The 18,626-nt window shown below is 37.2% G+C and overlaps 1 protein-coding gene across 3 annotated transcripts in view; it reads left to right on the top strand.

Annotated features, from left to right (window-relative positions):
* The window catches only part of SPATA13 (spermatogenesis associated 13), a 93,541-nt gene that overhangs the window by 43,918 nt on the left and 30,997 nt on the right, over positions 1-18,626 (top strand). For 2 of the 3 annotated variants that reach the window (XM_087721227.1, XM_087721228.1), the window contains exons 3-4: positions 13,202-13,558; positions 17,142-17,286. In XM_087721227.1, the coding sequence (XP_087577353.1) occupies positions 13,202-13,558; positions 17,142-17,286 (502 nt within the window). The remainder of the gene's footprint in view (positions 1-13,201; positions 13,559-17,141; positions 17,287-18,626) is intronic. The other variant, XM_087721229.1, reaches the window with a different exon arrangement.

The following is an 18,626-nucleotide window of genomic DNA, read 5'->3' as shown; positions in this document are numbered from 1 at the left end:
ATGCTAAATACGAGAAGTGTGTGGAAGAACAGGAAAAGGAAACTGGGTTAACAACTTGTGGCTTTTAACTTAACTCTTCTTTTTTATTTTGCTTCCTGTTTCTTAACTACCATTCTTAACTTGCAACATACACTGACAGTTATGTTTCAGAAAACTTTTAAAAGTTTCCATACAAACGGGCATTTTTCCTTTCTTCCTTCCTTTCTTTTGTTCTTCTTCTTCTTCTCTCTCTCTCTTTCCATGATTATAATAAAAATACAGATTTCATAAAGTTCTCTACTGAATTTAACAGTTCCATTACAAGATGCAGTAAAGTGTACTGGAAGAGAATTATATAAACTCTTTTTTTCCTCCTGTTTGTAGCTACTTCACTGACTGTGTGGTGCCACATTTTAGATATCATCCTATCTTGGTTATTTAGAGCAGTTACCTATAACTGTGTCAAGACTCTGCAAGTTTATTCTAAAATGTTTGATGTTGATACGTGAAAAATTATCTAGCTTTGACTTGTCACATCTGATTTGTTGATTTATTTTTATCCCACTTTTATTACTTTTTATAAATCACTCAAAGTGGTAAACATCCTTCTCCTATTTTTCCCACAACGACAATCTATTGAGGTGCGTTGAGCTGAGAGAATATAACTAGCCGCAAATCACCCAGCTGACTTTCATGTCAATTTCTAACTCTAACTACCCCCACTATTGACTCTGAACTGATAAACCAAAGACAGTAATACAGACTTTATTTCCATAGTTGGGGTCTCATTGTATGAAAGATCAGACCACAGAATAATGTTGAAAAGTTAATTGGTAACTTTTTGGTACTGAACTTGTTTTATATACATTTATCTCTGATTCCGATGCCTGTTCTTTGGAATAAACTTGAGCAGACTGATAGAGATATATCAATCAGATCAGTAGTGTGTTCCTCTCCCTGTTGCTACCAGTATGCTGCGCACCGGGCCAGGCATCCTGTGCGTGCATGTGCACTCCACCACCCCTGTGATACCCAGCTGCTTGTCGGAGGTTGTGTAGGCACCACAGGCTGTGTGCACATGCGCAATTGGCCGATTACCTTAAAAACAGGTATGGAATGTGGATGGGTGGGTGGGCCAAATGAGCCACCATACCAGTATGGTGGCCATTGCTCCCGGCTACTACCAATACGCCCGTATAGGGCTGTACTGGCCAGAACCCACCACTGAATCAGATGGAATATTTATTTGACATAGTAAAATGGTAGAAGTTACACTTTGCATTAGAACCTCCTAGGTCAGAATACCTGCTTTATACTGCAGAAGGATATAATTTTCCAACATCCAGGTAAAAAGATGCAAAGTATGGGATTTCTGAAAATTCAGTGTTTAGCTGCTAAATCAATAATAGAACAATAGAATAAAGCTTTTTAGATGACAGTGTTTTGTGTTTAATACCGTTGTTACTGATTTAATGGAGAAGCCATAGATGGAGTGAATCTTTCTCCACAGGGGCTAAAAAATTGAAATGAGAGCTGAAGGGTTTTGTATTCCTAGTTCTGAAGCAAAATTCAAATGTTAACCTATAACATTTAATTATGTAGTCTTTCTTAATCGACTACTATGAACCCGGAGCACTTAATGTTGATGTAGTAAAATCAGCACATTCATAATCAGTCAATCTATAAATCCACATTTTTCATGAAGCAGATGGAAAATTAAAGCCCTCATTTAATTTTATTATTTAACTTCCTTTAAAGGGAAAACTGTCCCTGTTGCCTTGGAGAATCAATCTATTTGTATTCTCAACATGCCCCCTAGTGGTGTGCATGGAAACGTGACAGATTCAAATTTTGAACGGTTAAGATACTTTGACATTTAAACCTTTTAATTATCCAGAAAATCCCCTTAAGCATAGCGTACGGCTCAGTTACTGTTGCTGAGAGTTATGTGTTCCTGCAGAAGTTTGCAATTCCCATTAGATTTACAGAATACTTTAATAAGGACGTCAGAAGAACAAATAGATATAATATATCATAATTAGATGTAAATAATTACAGCTGATGACCTAGAAACCAGGAGACTGTGAGTTCCAGTCCCACCTTAGGCATAAAGAACGGGATGGGTGACTTTGGGCCACTCATTTTCTCGTAGACTAGTTCACCACACAAGGTCATTGTTGTGGGAGAAATAGGGGAAAGAAGCATTAGGACTGTTTGCAGCCTTGAGTTATTAATAAAGCAACTCCGTAATAAAGCTGGACTAAAATCTAGTACTAAACGAATAAATCAACATCTATACATGTTGGTTCCTTATAACAATTTATACGGTAAGCCAGTATTATTGTTGCAGCATGCTGGTTTGTTTGAGGCTTGCCAAATGCTAATGATGAATGACAAAAGCAGTGTTTCGCTGCCAGCTCCTCCCCGTTTAGGGACCATGCCAGCTTATGACCCATGTCGAAAAAGCAGATATTTGCCACTATTGCGCAGGCAGAAAAAGCAGGGCTTGTGTTACAATGCTGTTTTCATCATTCTGTCCCCTCCACCTCCTGCAAATGCTGATTTGATAACCCAGGCTCATGATTAATAAACATAACAAAGTTTAATTTATAGACAAATATAATCAAGCGATGGTAGGCAAGACTCACCCAGGCGCTACAATATAATTAGGTCTGTAATGAAGCCCGTGACCTTTATTATCTAAACAATTGAGCAAATGCATTAATCATTATCCATAACAAGGATGCGGAAGCCAACTTAGATTCTCTCTCTGCTGCAGAAGGACAGCAATAGAGCTGAGTTCACAAGGTGCAGTTGCATCATCTAGATTTCACACCATTTTTAAAGTAGATAATAAGCCTAATTATCACTCAACTCTTTTTTTATTTTTTTGTGGCTTCGAATCAGCCTTGTCTCTTGGTGACTATAACGTTTCATTTGAGAAACTGAGAGGCAGTTTGATGTAGTGGTTAAGATGCTTGCTTAGAAACCCGGAGACTGTGTTCTAGTCCTTTCTTGGGCGTGAAGCCAGTTAGATGTGCGGGGAGGGGGAATAGAAGAGTGTTAATATTTTGTTGCCTTACCTTGCCTTGAAATACACCAGCATGCATAATCGAATAATAATAATCTGTGTTTATAATATGGTATTTTAAAGTTGCAGATTGTAGCATGGAGGAAACTAGCTTAACTTTCTAGTCCTGAATTTCTCTGTGCCCAATGGACTGAAGTTGGATCAAATATACTGCATTTTTCTACAAACCATTTCTGAAAACAAGCCACAATAGCATGTCTGCTGAGAGCAGTGTGCATAAGCCAGGACATGACTACCATAGAATACTGGATGTCCTGAGTCAGAGGTTCCTAGAGGTTTGGGACTTATGGTTCCCAAACCTCTGGGTTGCAGAGCAATGGAATTAATAATTGTCAGATTGAAGAAGGCTGGCTTTAAGATATGCCAACAGTAAGCAAAGCCTTTGTTATTCTCTTACCAGAATCTGTTCTGGATCTACCTGCTCAGTATGCAGAATTGCAGTCCATTATATAGCACTGCTCATAAACTCTGCTTGGAGAGAGTATTTCTGCAGGAAGAAAAATCAAAATCACATTTAGGGCAAAACACAAACTTTTGTTTATCCTCTACTGGTCCTTTTCCATGTGAATATCCCTACAGCAGAAATATACATACCTAAACAGGATTCCATTTTAAAGTTAATCTCCATATCTATTTATTTATTTGCATCATGCCTGTTTATTTTTACAAACAGCTCAAGGCGTTGAACATAACCAACATCCTTTCCTCCTCCTACTTTCCCCACAACAATAACCCTGTAAAATGAGTTGGGGCTGAGGGAGAGCGAGTGGCCCAAAGCCACCTAACTGCTTTCATGGCTAAGGCAGGACTAGAACTCAACATCTTAAGCTTTCTAGCCTGGTGTCTTAACCATTAGACCATGGGTGTGAAACGTGCTGCGTCATGTTGCCGTTCCATGGTGTTTCATGTTGTTTTTCCATTTGCGGAGCTGGGGTGGGTGTGGCCTGCGTGTAACGCATCCGGCTTGCAGGCTGCCTGTTTGACATCCTGCATTAGACCAAACTGACAATTTCCATTTGGGGGGATAGGACAAGCAGATTGGATTGTTCTAATTTGCTATTTGGTTTCAAAAAACATGTACAGTAGACCCATCATTGTTTTCCCCCACCCCATTCCAACTTTCAGGATATTGTTTTTCTGAATGTACAGTACTGTGCAAAAGTTTTAGGCAGGCGTGAAAAAATGTTGTAAACAAAGAATGCTTTCAGACATATAAATAATGATTGTTTATTTTTGTCAATTTTCAAAATGCAAAGTGAGCGAACAAAAGTAAAATCGAAATCAAATCAAATCAATATTTGGTGTGTCCACCCTTTGCCTTCAAAACAGCATCAATTCCCATAGGTACACTTGCACAAAGTCAGGGATTTTGCAGGATTATAGTCAGGTGTATGATCAACTAATTATACCAAACAAGTGCTAATGATCATCAATGTCACACGTAGGTTGAAACCCAGTCATGAACTGAAACAGAAACAGCTGTGTAGGAGGCTTAAAGCTGGGTGAGGAACAGCCAAACTCTGCTACCAAGGTGAGGTTGTGAAAGACAGTTTCATGTCATGGCAAGATTGTGCACAGCAACAAGACACAAGGTAGTTATCCTGCATCAACAAGGTCTCTCCCAGACAAAGATTTCAAAGCAGACTGGGGTTTCAAGATGTGGTGTTCAAGCCCCTTTGAAGAAGCACAAAGAAACGGGCAATGTTGAGGATTGTAGACACAGTGGTCGGCCAAGGGAAACTTAGTGCAGCAGATGAAAGAGACATCAAGCTTATTTCCCTTCGAAATCGGAAAATGTCCAGCAGTGCCATCAGCTCAGAACTGGCAGAAACTAGTGGGGACCCAGGTACACCCATCTACTGTCCAGAGAAGTCTGGCCAGAAATGGTCTTCATGGAAGAGTTGCAGCCAAAAAGCCATACCTCCGACGTGGGAACAAGGCCAAGCGACTAAAGTATGCACGAAAACTTAGGAACTAGGGTGCAGAAAAATGGCAGCAGGTGCTCTGGACTGATGAGTCAAAATTTGAAATATTTGACTGTAGCAGAAGGCAGTTAGTTCGTGGAAGGGCTGGAGAGCGGTACAATAATGAGTGTCTGCAGACAACAGTGAAGTATGGTGGAGGTTCCTTGAACGTTTGGGGCTGCATTTCTGCAAATGGAGTTGGAGATTTGGTCAGAATTAATGGTGTTCTCAATGCTGAGAAATACAGGCAGATACTTATCCATCATGCAATAACATCAGGGAGGCGTATGATTACCCCCAAATTTATTCTTCAGTGGGACAACGACCCCAAGCATACAGCCAAAGTCATTAAGAACTATCTTCAGAGGGCGGGGCTTGACGTCGCAATGACACGACATGCAATCTTGGGGCTCCAGGATTGGTGTCGATATCTCTGTTTCCGGACGGTCCTTTTGCACCTAAACTGTTCTGAAGGAACATTGATAGAGAAGAGCATGTCCTGCTGATCTCAGGGGCATCGCAAAGCCCCTGATTGATCCAGGAGAAAGCTCTTTTTTCCAGCTACAAGAATTATAAGACATGCAATGAACAACAAGTTCTTAAGAGAAGTCTACATAAGACTTATCAAGAAAACACTTTGACTTTACAAATGGCAAGAGATATTGGACTACACTATCTCTAGAAGGATACAGGATGATGAAATGAAATGTCACAATAAATTTTAGTTAAATGTAGTTAAATTTTGAGTGCTATGTACAATGTAATAACAGCTATAGTCAAATAAATGATTAATAATGATAAAGCATGTATATATACTAGATTGATAATATGAAATTTTATACAATACTGTAAGTGAGGATATGGAAATGATGTTGAAAAGCCTTTTTATAAAAGTTAAACAATTTTATATAGAATAGACTATAAAGATGTAATATCATTGCATGATTTCAGGATGATGTAATAAAATGTCATAATATAAATTTACTTTAAATTTAATATGCCTTATGTTGAAAGGATGTAATAATAGCTAGGCTTAATGGATGTTTAATAATTATAACAATTTGTATACATGTATATTAGAGTGATGATACTAATAATGGGGAAAAACATGGAATTGGAAATTATTAGAGAATGTTATCAATGCTGAAATGATTGGATGACTTAGAATAGGAGGAAGCGTAATAATAATGTATACAAAGATATATTGATTGTCAATATGTGAATTTTGATAAAATTCAAGTGAGGACTACGGAAAGGACACAGAAAGACTTTGTAACCAATCGACACACTGAATGTAATTGAAGAGGCTTTTATGTTATATGTGTTGTGTGTTTGTCTGAAAATAAAAAAAATATTTTTTAAAAAAGAACTATCTTCAGCGTAAAAAAGAGCAAGAAGTATTGGAAGTGATGGCATGGCTCCCACAGAGCCCTGATCTCAACATCATCGAGTGTGTCTGGGATTACATGAAGAGACAGAAGGATGTGAGAAAGCCTACATCCACAGAAATGGTTAGTTCTCCAAGATGTTTGGAACAACCTACCAGCCAAGTTCCTTCAAAAACTGTGTGCAAGTGTACCTAGAAGAATTGCTGCTGTTTTGAAGGCAAAGAGTGGTCACACCAAATATTGATTTGATTTAGATTTTTCTTTTGTTCGCTCACTTTGCTTTTTGAAAATGCACAAAAATAAACAATCATTATTTATATTTCTGAAAGCATTCTTTGTTTACAACATTTTTTCACACCAGTCTAAAACTTTTGCACAGTACTGTATCTCTCAATAACTATGATAACCAGGAATTTCCAAAATCTAAAACTCAACCTTGCGTTTTCCAACTGTTGGGATTTCAACTTTCACTAAACACTCAAGATTAACTAATAATTATGGTATAATAATTACAGTGACAAATTAGTCACAAAATTAACCTAAAAGAAATTGATTGCCTCAGTTTTGGACTGGTTAAGATAGGTCATAAGTGTTTCTCAACACGCCCTCCTAAAGATATAATAAAACTACAATTCGTAGCTAGTTGCTTCAACTGGTTAGGATTTTTTAGAATTACATTAGTTGGTAGTTGATATTAATGTTTAACATGTCTTTAATTTATACAAATATATTTTTTTAAAAATCAAGTAAAAATTACATGTGTATGCAGCTATTTCCCATAGACTTTAAGATAAGGGATCATAGATAAAGGTAAGGTAAAGGTTCCCCTCGCACATATGTGCTAGTCGTTCCTGACTCTAGGGGGCAGTGCTTGTCTCCATTTCAAAGCTGAAGAGCCAGTGCTGTCCAAAGACGTCTCCGTGCTCATGTGGCCGGTATGACTAAATGGCGATGGCGCATGGAACACTGTTACCTTCCCCCAAAGGTGGTCCCTATTTTTCTACTTGCATTTTTACATGCTTTCAAACTGGTAGGTTGGCAGAAGCTGCGACAAGTACTGGGAGCTCACTCCGTTATGTGGTGCTAGGGATTTAAACCATCAAAACTGCCAACCTTTCTGATTGACAAGCTCAGTATCTTAGCCACTGAGCCACCATGTCCCTGCTAGGGATCATATTCCCAAATATATCAGATTTTACTATTTAGGTTGGTAAGAATAAAAGTAGCTTTGAATGAATTAGTAAATGAAGATTTACATGGCTAATATGAACTTGTTTGCCAGTTGTCCCAGAAGTATTTTGTTAGGAGCAGATAAGAGATCCCTGTTCTTGTTGCAAATACTTCGAGCCATCTGGAATATGGGAGGCAAGGCCATTGCTACATCACAGATTGCAAATATTTCTATGAATTATTTGTTTCCATCAAGTAAAAATGAAACATTAAAGGCATTAATTTGACCATTCCTTTCCCGTCTCAGGAGACAAAAGAAGTAATCAGAGAAAAGGGAAGGCAGGAGGAATCTATATTTGGATTTTTAATGATAGCAATGTCTTATCCCTTCTCCAGTTTGAATGCTAAGAACTTTGCATTCCTTGGCACAATCATCACCCAAGAAAAGGGGATGAAATGTGCAGAGGAATGAAACAAGAAGGGAACTATGAAAGAGCTAACGTGAATGGTGGAACCCACTGAAATGACAGGAGATGGAGAAGAAATGAGAAGCCAAATGCAGGCTATTCATTACTCTGAGGGTTACTTGGAAACAGACTAACAAACATAGAGTTTATGGTAAGCTATGAAAAACAATGATGGATTTTCTCATAGTTCCAAGAGTTGTGGTATTTTTTAAATATTATCTTCAAAGATTATGGTAGTACATAAGATCTGGAGTATTTGGCTCAAGTTTGACTATTATTAGTAAAACAGCTGAAAATGGGAAAGGGTTAAGTTTTGATACCTTGGAAACAACTTTCTGAATCTGAAGCTCAAAGAACCAGGTTTCAAAAGCTTGTCAAGATAAAGGCCAAATGACACCATTTAATAAGTTTGTATTAAAATTTGTCTTAAGGTTGTTGATTTGTGCAAGGTATTGATGGTTGATTTGGTGGCTTACTGGAAACAGAAACATCTTTTAATTTTGTTAATAAAAGATTGTATTAAATGCAGTTGAGCTGCATTTAAATATAAAAATATTTTGATATAGCTACAAATCCGTGTTGCTTTAATTAGCTTTTAATCAGCATTTGCAGCTGGTTGTTTAATTATAACAATTAACAAGTTATTTAGGTTATAGATTGGAAATGATATCTTATTTTGCAACTGTTTGTTCAGTAGCTGCAGAGAAATTGGTGTAGGTAATTTTATCCTTCTATTTTGGATGTGGAAAAAAATCTTAACAAATGGAAAACTGATCAGTTGCCCGTTTATATGATCTCAGGGTGTAATTTATTGTATTATTAATTACATTTTTATGTCACCCATCTCCCTTATATGGCAACTCTGGGTGACGTACATATTATAAAAAGACAAATAGAAAAATAATTAAAATATAAAAACTACACAAATTAAAAATGTAAAACTATAAAAAACCACAGGCCTAAGAGACAGGCAGCATGAGGAGGAGGTCTTCTTATCCCATCAACCATCTCCAGCAGTGAGTGCCCTCCTCAGGGCACCAAACTAGCCAGAAAAGTCAAGTTTTAACCCTTCTGGAACGCCTAAAGCAGCGGCCCCCAACTTTTTGGGCACCAGGGACAGTGTCTGTGTGGAGAGGTTTTTCCACATACCAGAGAGGAGATGGTTTTGAGTTGTCTGCATCCCACAAATGGGGTTTCGCTTGTTTGTGAAGCCCGGTTACTGGCATGCCACAAATCCACAGACGGGTTTGGTGAGCCCTGACCTAAAGAATGGGAGCAGTTTGGGAAGCAGAATTGCTTAATCAGTCTGAACGTTCATAGCGAAGATAAGAAATGTTATAGTCTGTGTGAACCAGAGGTGGGTTGCTCCCGGTTCAGCCCGGTTCGGCCAAAACGGTAGTGGTATTTTTGTCTGGGTCGCAGAACCGGAAGCAACCCAGGCTTGCCACGCCCCCAAACTGGTTCCCTCACTGCTGCTGATGTCATCGCCATGTTGTTTTTTAGTGACTGCGTATGCGCAGTTCACTATAAATTGTTCTGCGCATGCGTGAAGAACAATTTACATTGAATAGAGCATGCAGGTGCAGTGTTGCGTACCACGTTGCAAACCGGTAGTAAAACTAACAGAAACCCACTACTAGTCTGAACATGTACTTATATACAATGGACAACCAAGATGTGTTTTAACAGCTGAGGTTTCCAGCCATTGTGGAGATTCTGAGAACTGTACTTCCAACAACAATGACACATAAACAGAAATATTGTTCAGTATAGATTGAATATGGATTTGTCTGAAATGGTATGCAGTTTCCTGCCTGAACAGGAGATTGGACTAGAAGATCTCCAAGGTCTCTTCCAACTCTGATGTTCTGTTATTCTGAATAGAATATATTATGCTTTAAATAGAGCCAAGGTGGCGCAGTGGTTAAATGCAGCACTGCAGGCTACTTCAACTGACTGCAGTTCAGTAGTTTGGCTGTTCAAATCCCACCAGGCTCAAGGTTGACTCAGCCTTCCATCCTTCCGAGGTGGGTAAAATGAGGACCCGGATTGTTGTTGGGGGCAATATGCTGACTCTGTAAACCGCTTAGAGAGGGCTGAAAGCCCTATGAAGCGGTATATAAGTCTAACTATTGCTATTGCTAAATCTAACTCTTTTTGGAATGATAATAATGCACTGTGTTAGTAATTTAAATGAGATAAAACATTTAAAGCAACTTAATAAACAGACTTCATTTGGGCTTCTGCATAGAGAATGCAGAACAAGCTGTACCTTTACTGTTATTTGGTCAGAATATAGCTGGTTGTAATCTTTCCAATTGTTCTCCAAGTTTTATTGCTTACAGTAGGGCAATAATGTATTAGCACATAAAAGAGGACATAAAAGTGACACGTCTTTCCCCAGTTTAAAGGTACAAGGTCATGGAGATGACCATATTAAACAGTGAGTTGTGTTACAAGGTGTGCTCTTTTCTACTCAGTTCATTTTAAAATGGAGTGAAAATTACAAAAGGATGACTTTAACCAATATCTTAATGTCTCACTGTCTATGTGGGTCTCCAGGGCCTCTGTCCAATACTAAGGTATGCTCTTGGGAAAGGTTTTATTTCTGATTTGCTTGTCCTTGTCTGGTGTATAATTTCAAGTGTTTAACTGGTGTGACCTAGTATAACTATTTTTAACTGCAGTGGTGTTATGCTGTTTTCAATCAGATAACCATTGGCATTTAGAAGAAAAACATTCTGAATGTTACTGTATTGTTTTGTAAATATTAATTGCTGCCAACTGTTGGGAGGGAGAGGGTAGACCATTGAAGAGTTATGTTTAAATTGTTAATACTGAACTACATAACTGGAACTGGTTCTAAACGGCACTGTAGATTTGTGGAACCTCTTCTATAGAAGAGGTTAGAACTGGCAGGAACCCGCCCCTAGTTGGAAGGGACCTTGGAGGTCATTTAGTCCAACTCCCTGCTCATGCAGGAGACCTATACTAGGGATTCGAACCGCCAAACTGCTGACCTTTCTGATCGATATTATATTAATAATATGATTAATAATTAATAATATGATGCATTATGTCTTGAAATGCTAGCAGAGGCTGACATTAGCAAATGAGTCGGGAGTATAGAAGATTACCAAAATTTAGTGTTTTCTAATTGGAATGTTTATTATCTGCTGCAATCTGAATCCTTCGAAATGATTGAAACGGCAGTTCTCAAGAATAGTAGCTCATGAATTATGGGAGCTATAGCCCCACAATACTTGGAAGGTATCAGATTGGAAGTGACAGTTTGGACTACTAATAGGGTTCCTACTTTCTTAGTCCAAATGTTGCTCAAGCATTTTTTATTTCAGTTAGTTTAAGCAAGACTCAGATCAATGGATCATTAGACAGCATGGAAGTTTCTTGTCCTCTTCTCATATCTTCATTGTGATGACAACTTGCTGCCTATTTCAAGTAAGGGGCAATTATAATTATGTGCACAGTCACTTTGCCCCATTGTTAGTGACCTTTGGCCCTTGGAAAGTATCACCAAGCTATTGAAGAGACATGTTGCCTCAAGCCAACTTTCTCTAGCCAGATGCTTCTAGACCAGTGTTTCACAACCTTGGCAACTTGAAGATGTCCGGACTTCAACTCCCAGAATTCCCCAACCAGCATTCGCTGGCTGGGGAATTCTGGGAGTTGAAGTCCGGACATCTTCAAGTTGCCAAGGTTGAGAAACACTGTTCTAGACTATGTTAGTTCCCTTGGATCTCCCAGCTGGCATGGGCTTAGGCCAGCTGGAGGATTGTGAGAATAGAAATTCAACATATCTGGAGGTTAATCGGTTAAGGAAGAGTACTGGAGATTTTGTTCAAAGGAAGGCATGTTCTTTTAACTATAGATATTGTTAGAATCTTTTTGAGCTAATTGTTTCTATTCATTCCCATCAGATAAGGTTCAAAATCATCTGCCCAATATTAAGATAGTATTTAGTTTCATAAATTGCACTGTGTGTATATGGAGGGAGTGGCTAAGAATGGCCTGCTTATTTTCCATTAAGTGTATTATGTAAATTCAAGACTTATACTTCATATATTATGACTTGCTCAGCAAACATGGATAAAAGAAAATGTGTTATCATGATGAATAAACCCAGTATCTTCTGCAAATTAATTGGAAAAGTAGCTAGGAAAATGAATTTAGCTATATCCATGTGTCTTCCCTTAATTAAATCTTTGTGTTTAATGGAACTCACAACCTAGTAAGAAGGTTGCAGAGTGAAGCATACAGTTCGCATTTGGTAACAGTAGTTTTAAAAGGAAAATGAGATAACAAGTCATTAATGCATCTTGGCTTTTTTCCAGAGTAATTTGAAATGATCATAGCCATTTATTTCATGTCAAACAATGACCCATAGCTTCCCTATTATTCAATATTAATGTCCCTCAGTTAAGAGGAAATGGTTGGTGATACTGTATAACTATTGCGTTTTGCAACATGGCATTAGTTATAATGTCATTGCACAAATAAGTAAAATATGTAGTTTCTCTAAGTACATTTTAATGCGGAAATCCATAAGTCATGTTTCACTACACATACCATCATTTCTCTTTCATGATTTCTCTTGAGGACACCTTTGAGTGCCCCAGTTATAATCCCACAGTCAATCTGCTCTTTGTAAGAGTTAGAATCGTAACACACAGGAAATCACAGATCTGAAAACCCTACCCTATGCTTTGATTCCATGCTGCTAGAAACTACTAGATAAATATCTCTTTTTAAAAATTGAATGTATGTATTTTGGTAAAAATTCCTAACAAAAGACAAATGTCTGAATTTGCCATTGGCTTTTTTTAAATTCATGTTTTACCACAGTCTATCACATTTGCTATTAGATATGGTTGATTGTATATGTATAACCTCATTAAATGGCTTATTTTGTTGCTGGGGGAGGGGCTATTTATTTTTTATTTATTTTTTTATAAGCCACCTGGAGTCACTGAGAGTGAATTGGGCGGCCATGTAAATTTTGTTAAATAAATGGAAATGGAAGTGGAAATTGCATGGTACATAGACCCTGCTTAGAACAGCATAAATCCTTATATGATTTTAAAGTATTTCTGGTTTATTTGACTTGTTCACCTTTGAAAAAAGGTTGTTACTGATGATCACTGGAAGAAGTTTCCATTTCAAGATGAAGAAAGAACAGATGCTCAAAAAGTCCCAACCAGAAGATGGGGTTCTGGAAAAAGATCTCGGCCTCGACCCCTCTCAGATTATGGCCAGTTGGCAATTAGAAGTTCTTCCATTCCAGAAGATTCTGTCGCTATGGATTCCCAGGAAATGGACTCTCTGGAGAATGACAGTGAGACCAAGCCTCCCCCTGTAAAATCTGGGACTTGTGCAGTAGCCAATCCAAAAGCCTACAGAAGACGACCCATCTCTGTCATTGGTGCAATCAGTTACTATGAGAATAATCAAACGGAAGAAATAACTGATCTCCTTGCACAAGTAAGAAATAAAATTCACTCACTGAAAAAACTCAAATCAAAAGATCATCCTTCTTTTCTTCCCTGTAACCTTCAAATTAGAACGTAGTGGACGCTCCTATTCCTTCTTTCTGCTTCTTCCAAATCATCACTGCATATTTATTCTTCTAAACGCATGATATCAGATTAATTAATACTTTTATATAGATAATTCTTGCTCTAGAATTGTACACTATACTATACTAACCTTTCCGCATGGAATGTTGATGCTTCTATTTGAGGTTTTAAGGTATTTCTGTTTTACTGTGCACCTCTTCGTTCTGTAATAAAACAGTACTGATTATATTGCATTATAAGAAAAGTAAGATGATATTTCAGAGCATAGAGACATTTATGAATAATAATCGGGGCATTTACATAACCAATTTAATGCAGATTGACAAAAGATGCTCCATGATCCATGATGACTCATGAATCTGGCCTAGATGATTAGAATATGATATATCTTCTTAGTTACAAAAGTTTAAAAGCATAATCAATCTTTGTTATTATTTCAATGGTATCTTAATGTATAATTATTGAAAATCAAAGACCTTGTTATGTGCATAATATGATCATCTAATGGAATATATATGTATTCTTCTTGGTAATAAGCAAGAATTGCTGTGTGATCCTATCTATGTCTACTCTTTTATTTTTTATCTTTTATTCCAAAAGAAAAACCAAAGCAGGCAGCCATCATTATCATAAAATCCCTTTGAGAAAATCACAGTAATCTGATATATCATGACCCTAGGTTGTAGGACTAGTTTGTTGGAGTTCATTCATCTAATGTGATTATGATAGTATAAGCAATAAATAACATAGAAATATGAAGGGGCTATTGATTTTTTTAAAAAACAAACTGAAGATACAAATCAAGTTAGAATATTGGAAGTTATACTTCATTGTGATACAGTTCCAAGAAGAGTTTTTACTTAACTGTATTGATTTTGGCCACGCTTGCATGGCATGACGCATGGTTTAAACAACACTTTATTTGCAAATGTTCTCAAGAGCTTACAACCTGACAATTGCATAACTATAAGATACCCGCTGGGCTATCTCAATGGCATATATGGAGAGAAATAGAAATACAGTATCACCCCTAATTCTTTAAGGTTGATTAAACCATCACAGGTGGGTGATTTGCAGCTGTGCTACTCACGAGGAAGAACATCTAGGCACGTTCACAATTAAAATGTAATTGGCTATAGGAATTGTTCAAACATGATCCTTGGCTCAGTTATATGAAACACAAATTATAAAGAAATGAATCTGAAAAGTATTGACTTAATTCATATTTTCAACCTTCAATATATTTTTTTTTAAAGTATATGTTTATATTTTTAGACATATAGCCCACCCTTAAATGTTGCTTGTGTAGTGGCAAGACATAACCAATTTTTTTTTTGCAGATGTAACCAAAAAACAGGGAAAAGATTTTTTTCTTAACAAAATAGACTCATTTCACTTCACTCAGAATTCAAATTGTGAATGGATGCATACAATTATTTGTGAAACAAAGTGAAATAGTGGTGTTCATGTAAATAAAACTATATTTTAAAATAAGACTCACTGAACTCAATAGAAGTTGAGTAGGTCTAGTATTATCTATAGGTTCCTGATAGAAATACCTTGTTTACAAATTTTCTCTGGTTTTGCTTTGGAATATTTGCAAAGACTGTTTTTTATTTCAAGGTAAATATGGAAGTTTTGAAAAAAATATCCTTGAATTATTTACTTTAATATTAATTTCCTTTAAAGGCAGCTTGTTGTGGTAAAAATGTAAGTGTCACTATTTATTCATTTATTGGAAAAAAGCTAGGCTATTATCTTTAAACTTCCCATTGTGGAAACATAGCAAATATTGTTTCATTATATTGTTACTTTTCTTACCTTTTCAACAAGGGCAGTTTTTCTATCCTCCTGTCTCCGACATACCCTGTTTTCCCAGACAGTCTTCTACAGTAAATGTTTGCTGTTCTAATGCATATTTGCTGGGTGTAAGCTTGAAGTAAATACCATCTTACTACCAGTGTTAAGAAAAAGTTGAAATGCTTGCAAACAAATGTGTGGAAAACATTGTAAACTCCTTGTGCTTGTATTGGTACCCACAAGGAAAATGAGACGTAGAGGGTTTTATAAGTGAACCATTTAGTTTAACTGGAAGAGATGAAGCACCGTAAAGATGACGAATCAAAAGAGATTTGATGAGAATGAGAGAAAACACACAAAAATGCAAGGATATTTAAGTTGTATATCTGTTTCTTAATCAGCTTTAAAAAAAATCAATCTCTAGAGCTAGTAGAATGCCAGAAAGTAAAATCCTTTATTAGTACTACTATCACTTGCTTAGAAGATGGAAGCATTTCAGTTTCAATGAATATTCAGTCTTTCCAGACAAAAGAGCTGCTTGAAAAGCTGTGAAAACCTGACAAAGAGGTTGTCGGAGCTGTAGAATTGAAATGTGAAAACTGCTCACTTCCTCTTTATTAAGAGAAAATGAGTTGAAAAGAGCAAATAAGAAAAAAATTGAAAAGGTATATATTTTATTTTTAAAGAGGATGAAGAAGCTTGGAGTTAGACCTCTGTATGAAGTATTTGAATTAAAAATGTTAGTTGTGTTGGAATTGTGAACTGGACCAGAAAAAAAATAGTTAATGAACATCAAATACTCTATGCCTGATTCATGATTTCAGCCAAATCATAAACCCAGGGCCTTCCTATGTAGGAAGGATTTAAAAAAAGTCAAGATGGCAATTGTGACCCATGATCAGAGCCTCAGTGATGAATAAGAGCGAAGCTTTGGCTGTACGGTGGCAGCTGCCATTTTGACTTTTTGGACCCTCCCTGCAGAACCCCTTGTCAAACATAAAACAAGCCATGTAGGTTGCTTGTTTACTTTTCTGTTATGCTTAATAATATGATAGCCTAGAAAAAAGATCCTTTCAACAATGGGTCTGAAATTTTCCCTGATATTTATTTTAGTGACACTTGGGACCTTATCGGAAGCTATATTTTACTTCAGCCCATCCTAGAATTTAAATGGTGAATATAATAATTTTGAGAGTTAATATGTTTCTGGTTTAGTATGTTAGTAGATTCTGACTATAAATGACTACTACTCTGTTGATAACTTAGTTTTACTATGTATACTTAATTACATCAACTTCTAAGAGTCTTGATATATCATTAAATGAACTCTCCCTCCTGTCAAAAATGCACACCTTATCTATGTCAATTCTCCAGTGTTTAAACTATAGCCTCCTAAAGACTATGCATGGCCATTTTGGTGAAGGGGGCAGGGTTTCGGGAGATCAAAAATGCTGTATTCAGTGTATAAGACACACCCAGATTTTCAGCCTCTTTTTTAAGGGAAAAAGGTGCATCTTATATGCTGAAAAATATGGTAGAATATCAATCATGAGAATAATATGGAACCCTAATACTGATTTATAGCAAGAGGTTTCTTTTTGCTTGTTTAAAAAGCAATTTCCAAATGAAGATTGTTTCCTACTTCGCTTAATAAAATATTTCTTTTTTTTTTCCTTTTGCCTTTTTAGCCTGTGGCACGGCCCCCCGTACCAGCACACCAGGTTCCTCCCTACAAAGCTGTCTCAGCCAGAATCCGCCCCTTCACCTTTTCTCAAAGTACCCCCATTGGTCTGGATAGAGTTGGGTGTAAGCGTCAAATGAGAGCATCCAATGGTGAGTTTCATTTGGGCTGAAAGAAGTAAATAAAGCCAGAGTATTCAAAAGTTTTACTCGATTGTTTCCCAACACCCACACTTTGGAACTCAACCTCTTAGAAAGAATTGTCATCTTCAAACCTATTTTCAATTTGGATTCCCCACCCCACCCCTTGCACCCTCAGAATCACAGTTTTAAAAGTTTGTGGTATTTTAATGTTTGTATGTTTGCAAGGCTCTTTGTTCTTTTATCAAGAAAATAAATATTTTAAAAATAGAATTGAGTCAACTATGCTCCATGCATAGTATTTTTTACTGGATATTGGTATTCTTTTTACTAGATGCTGCCACATTTTATTAAACTTATGTGCTGTTCTTAAGGGAACTATAAAATATAGACAGTAACAAGTTACCAATCCGGGGGTGGATGTCCTATAGATGCATGTTGATGTATCACTGGGTTCATCTTTATGTGGGTGTGTAACAGGGTGGGTTCCTGCCAGTTCTAACCTCTTCTATAGAAGAGGTTCCACAAATCTACAGTGCCGTTTAGAACTGGTTCCAGCTCCCCCAACCCACCCATCCGCACATCATCAAGATGAAGAGCGAGAGGAGGAATTCTGGGAATTGAAGTCCACAAGTCTTAAAGCTGTCAAGTTTGAACACCCCTTGGGTTCTTTTTTCTAAAGGGTTAGGGGTGCAAGGATCTTGTACCTTGACAGCTTTAAGACTTCCGTGCTTCAAATGCCAGAGTTTCTGAGCCAACATTTTGGTTGCTAAGCAAGAGCGTTGTTAAGTGAGTTTCACCACATTTTACAAGTTGGTCACGCCCACCCAGTCACATGGCCAGCAAGCCACTCCCACAAAGCAGGCCACATCTACAGAAGAGGTTCTAAAAATTTTTGAAACCCACCACTGGTGTGTAAGCACCCATATGCATACATTATAGCATGCGTATTATGATAACCTTACTGCTCAAAATAGAAAGGATTGCTACAATATTGCTTTGGCCACTTCCTTGCTAAAATTACATTACATTTCATCAGACATGCAAAATTGGTGTGCTTTTAGTTTGGTCTTCCCATCAGTTTCCTTATTCTTTTTGTTCTGTTGGAAAAAAGCAACACAATGCTTTAGAACAATAACGCCGTACGTCCACAAAAGCAATTTGATATACTTTCATGTTTCTGGTTTCTTCTTGTTTTCAGCTGCTACTTGATGGATTGTGTGGAGTCCTTGGTCTCAGCTTGGTTGTTTGCTTGCAGACATTTCATGACCCAACTAGAGAATATCATTAGTGCTAGTGAGCATAGGGTTTGCTCTTATACAATAATAGCTTGTTCCAATTTTGACAGGGTT

This window comes from Thamnophis sirtalis, unplaced genomic scaffold (genome assembly GCF_051295495.1).
Source record: "Thamnophis sirtalis isolate CommonGarterSnake01/CBP01778 unplaced genomic scaffold, rThaSir2_p1.2 scaffold_8, whole genome shotgun sequence".
Lineage (NCBI taxonomy): Eukaryota > Metazoa > Chordata > Lepidosauria > Squamata > Natricidae > Thamnophis > Thamnophis sirtalis.
This window is presented reverse-complemented; position numbering and strand designations above follow the sequence as displayed.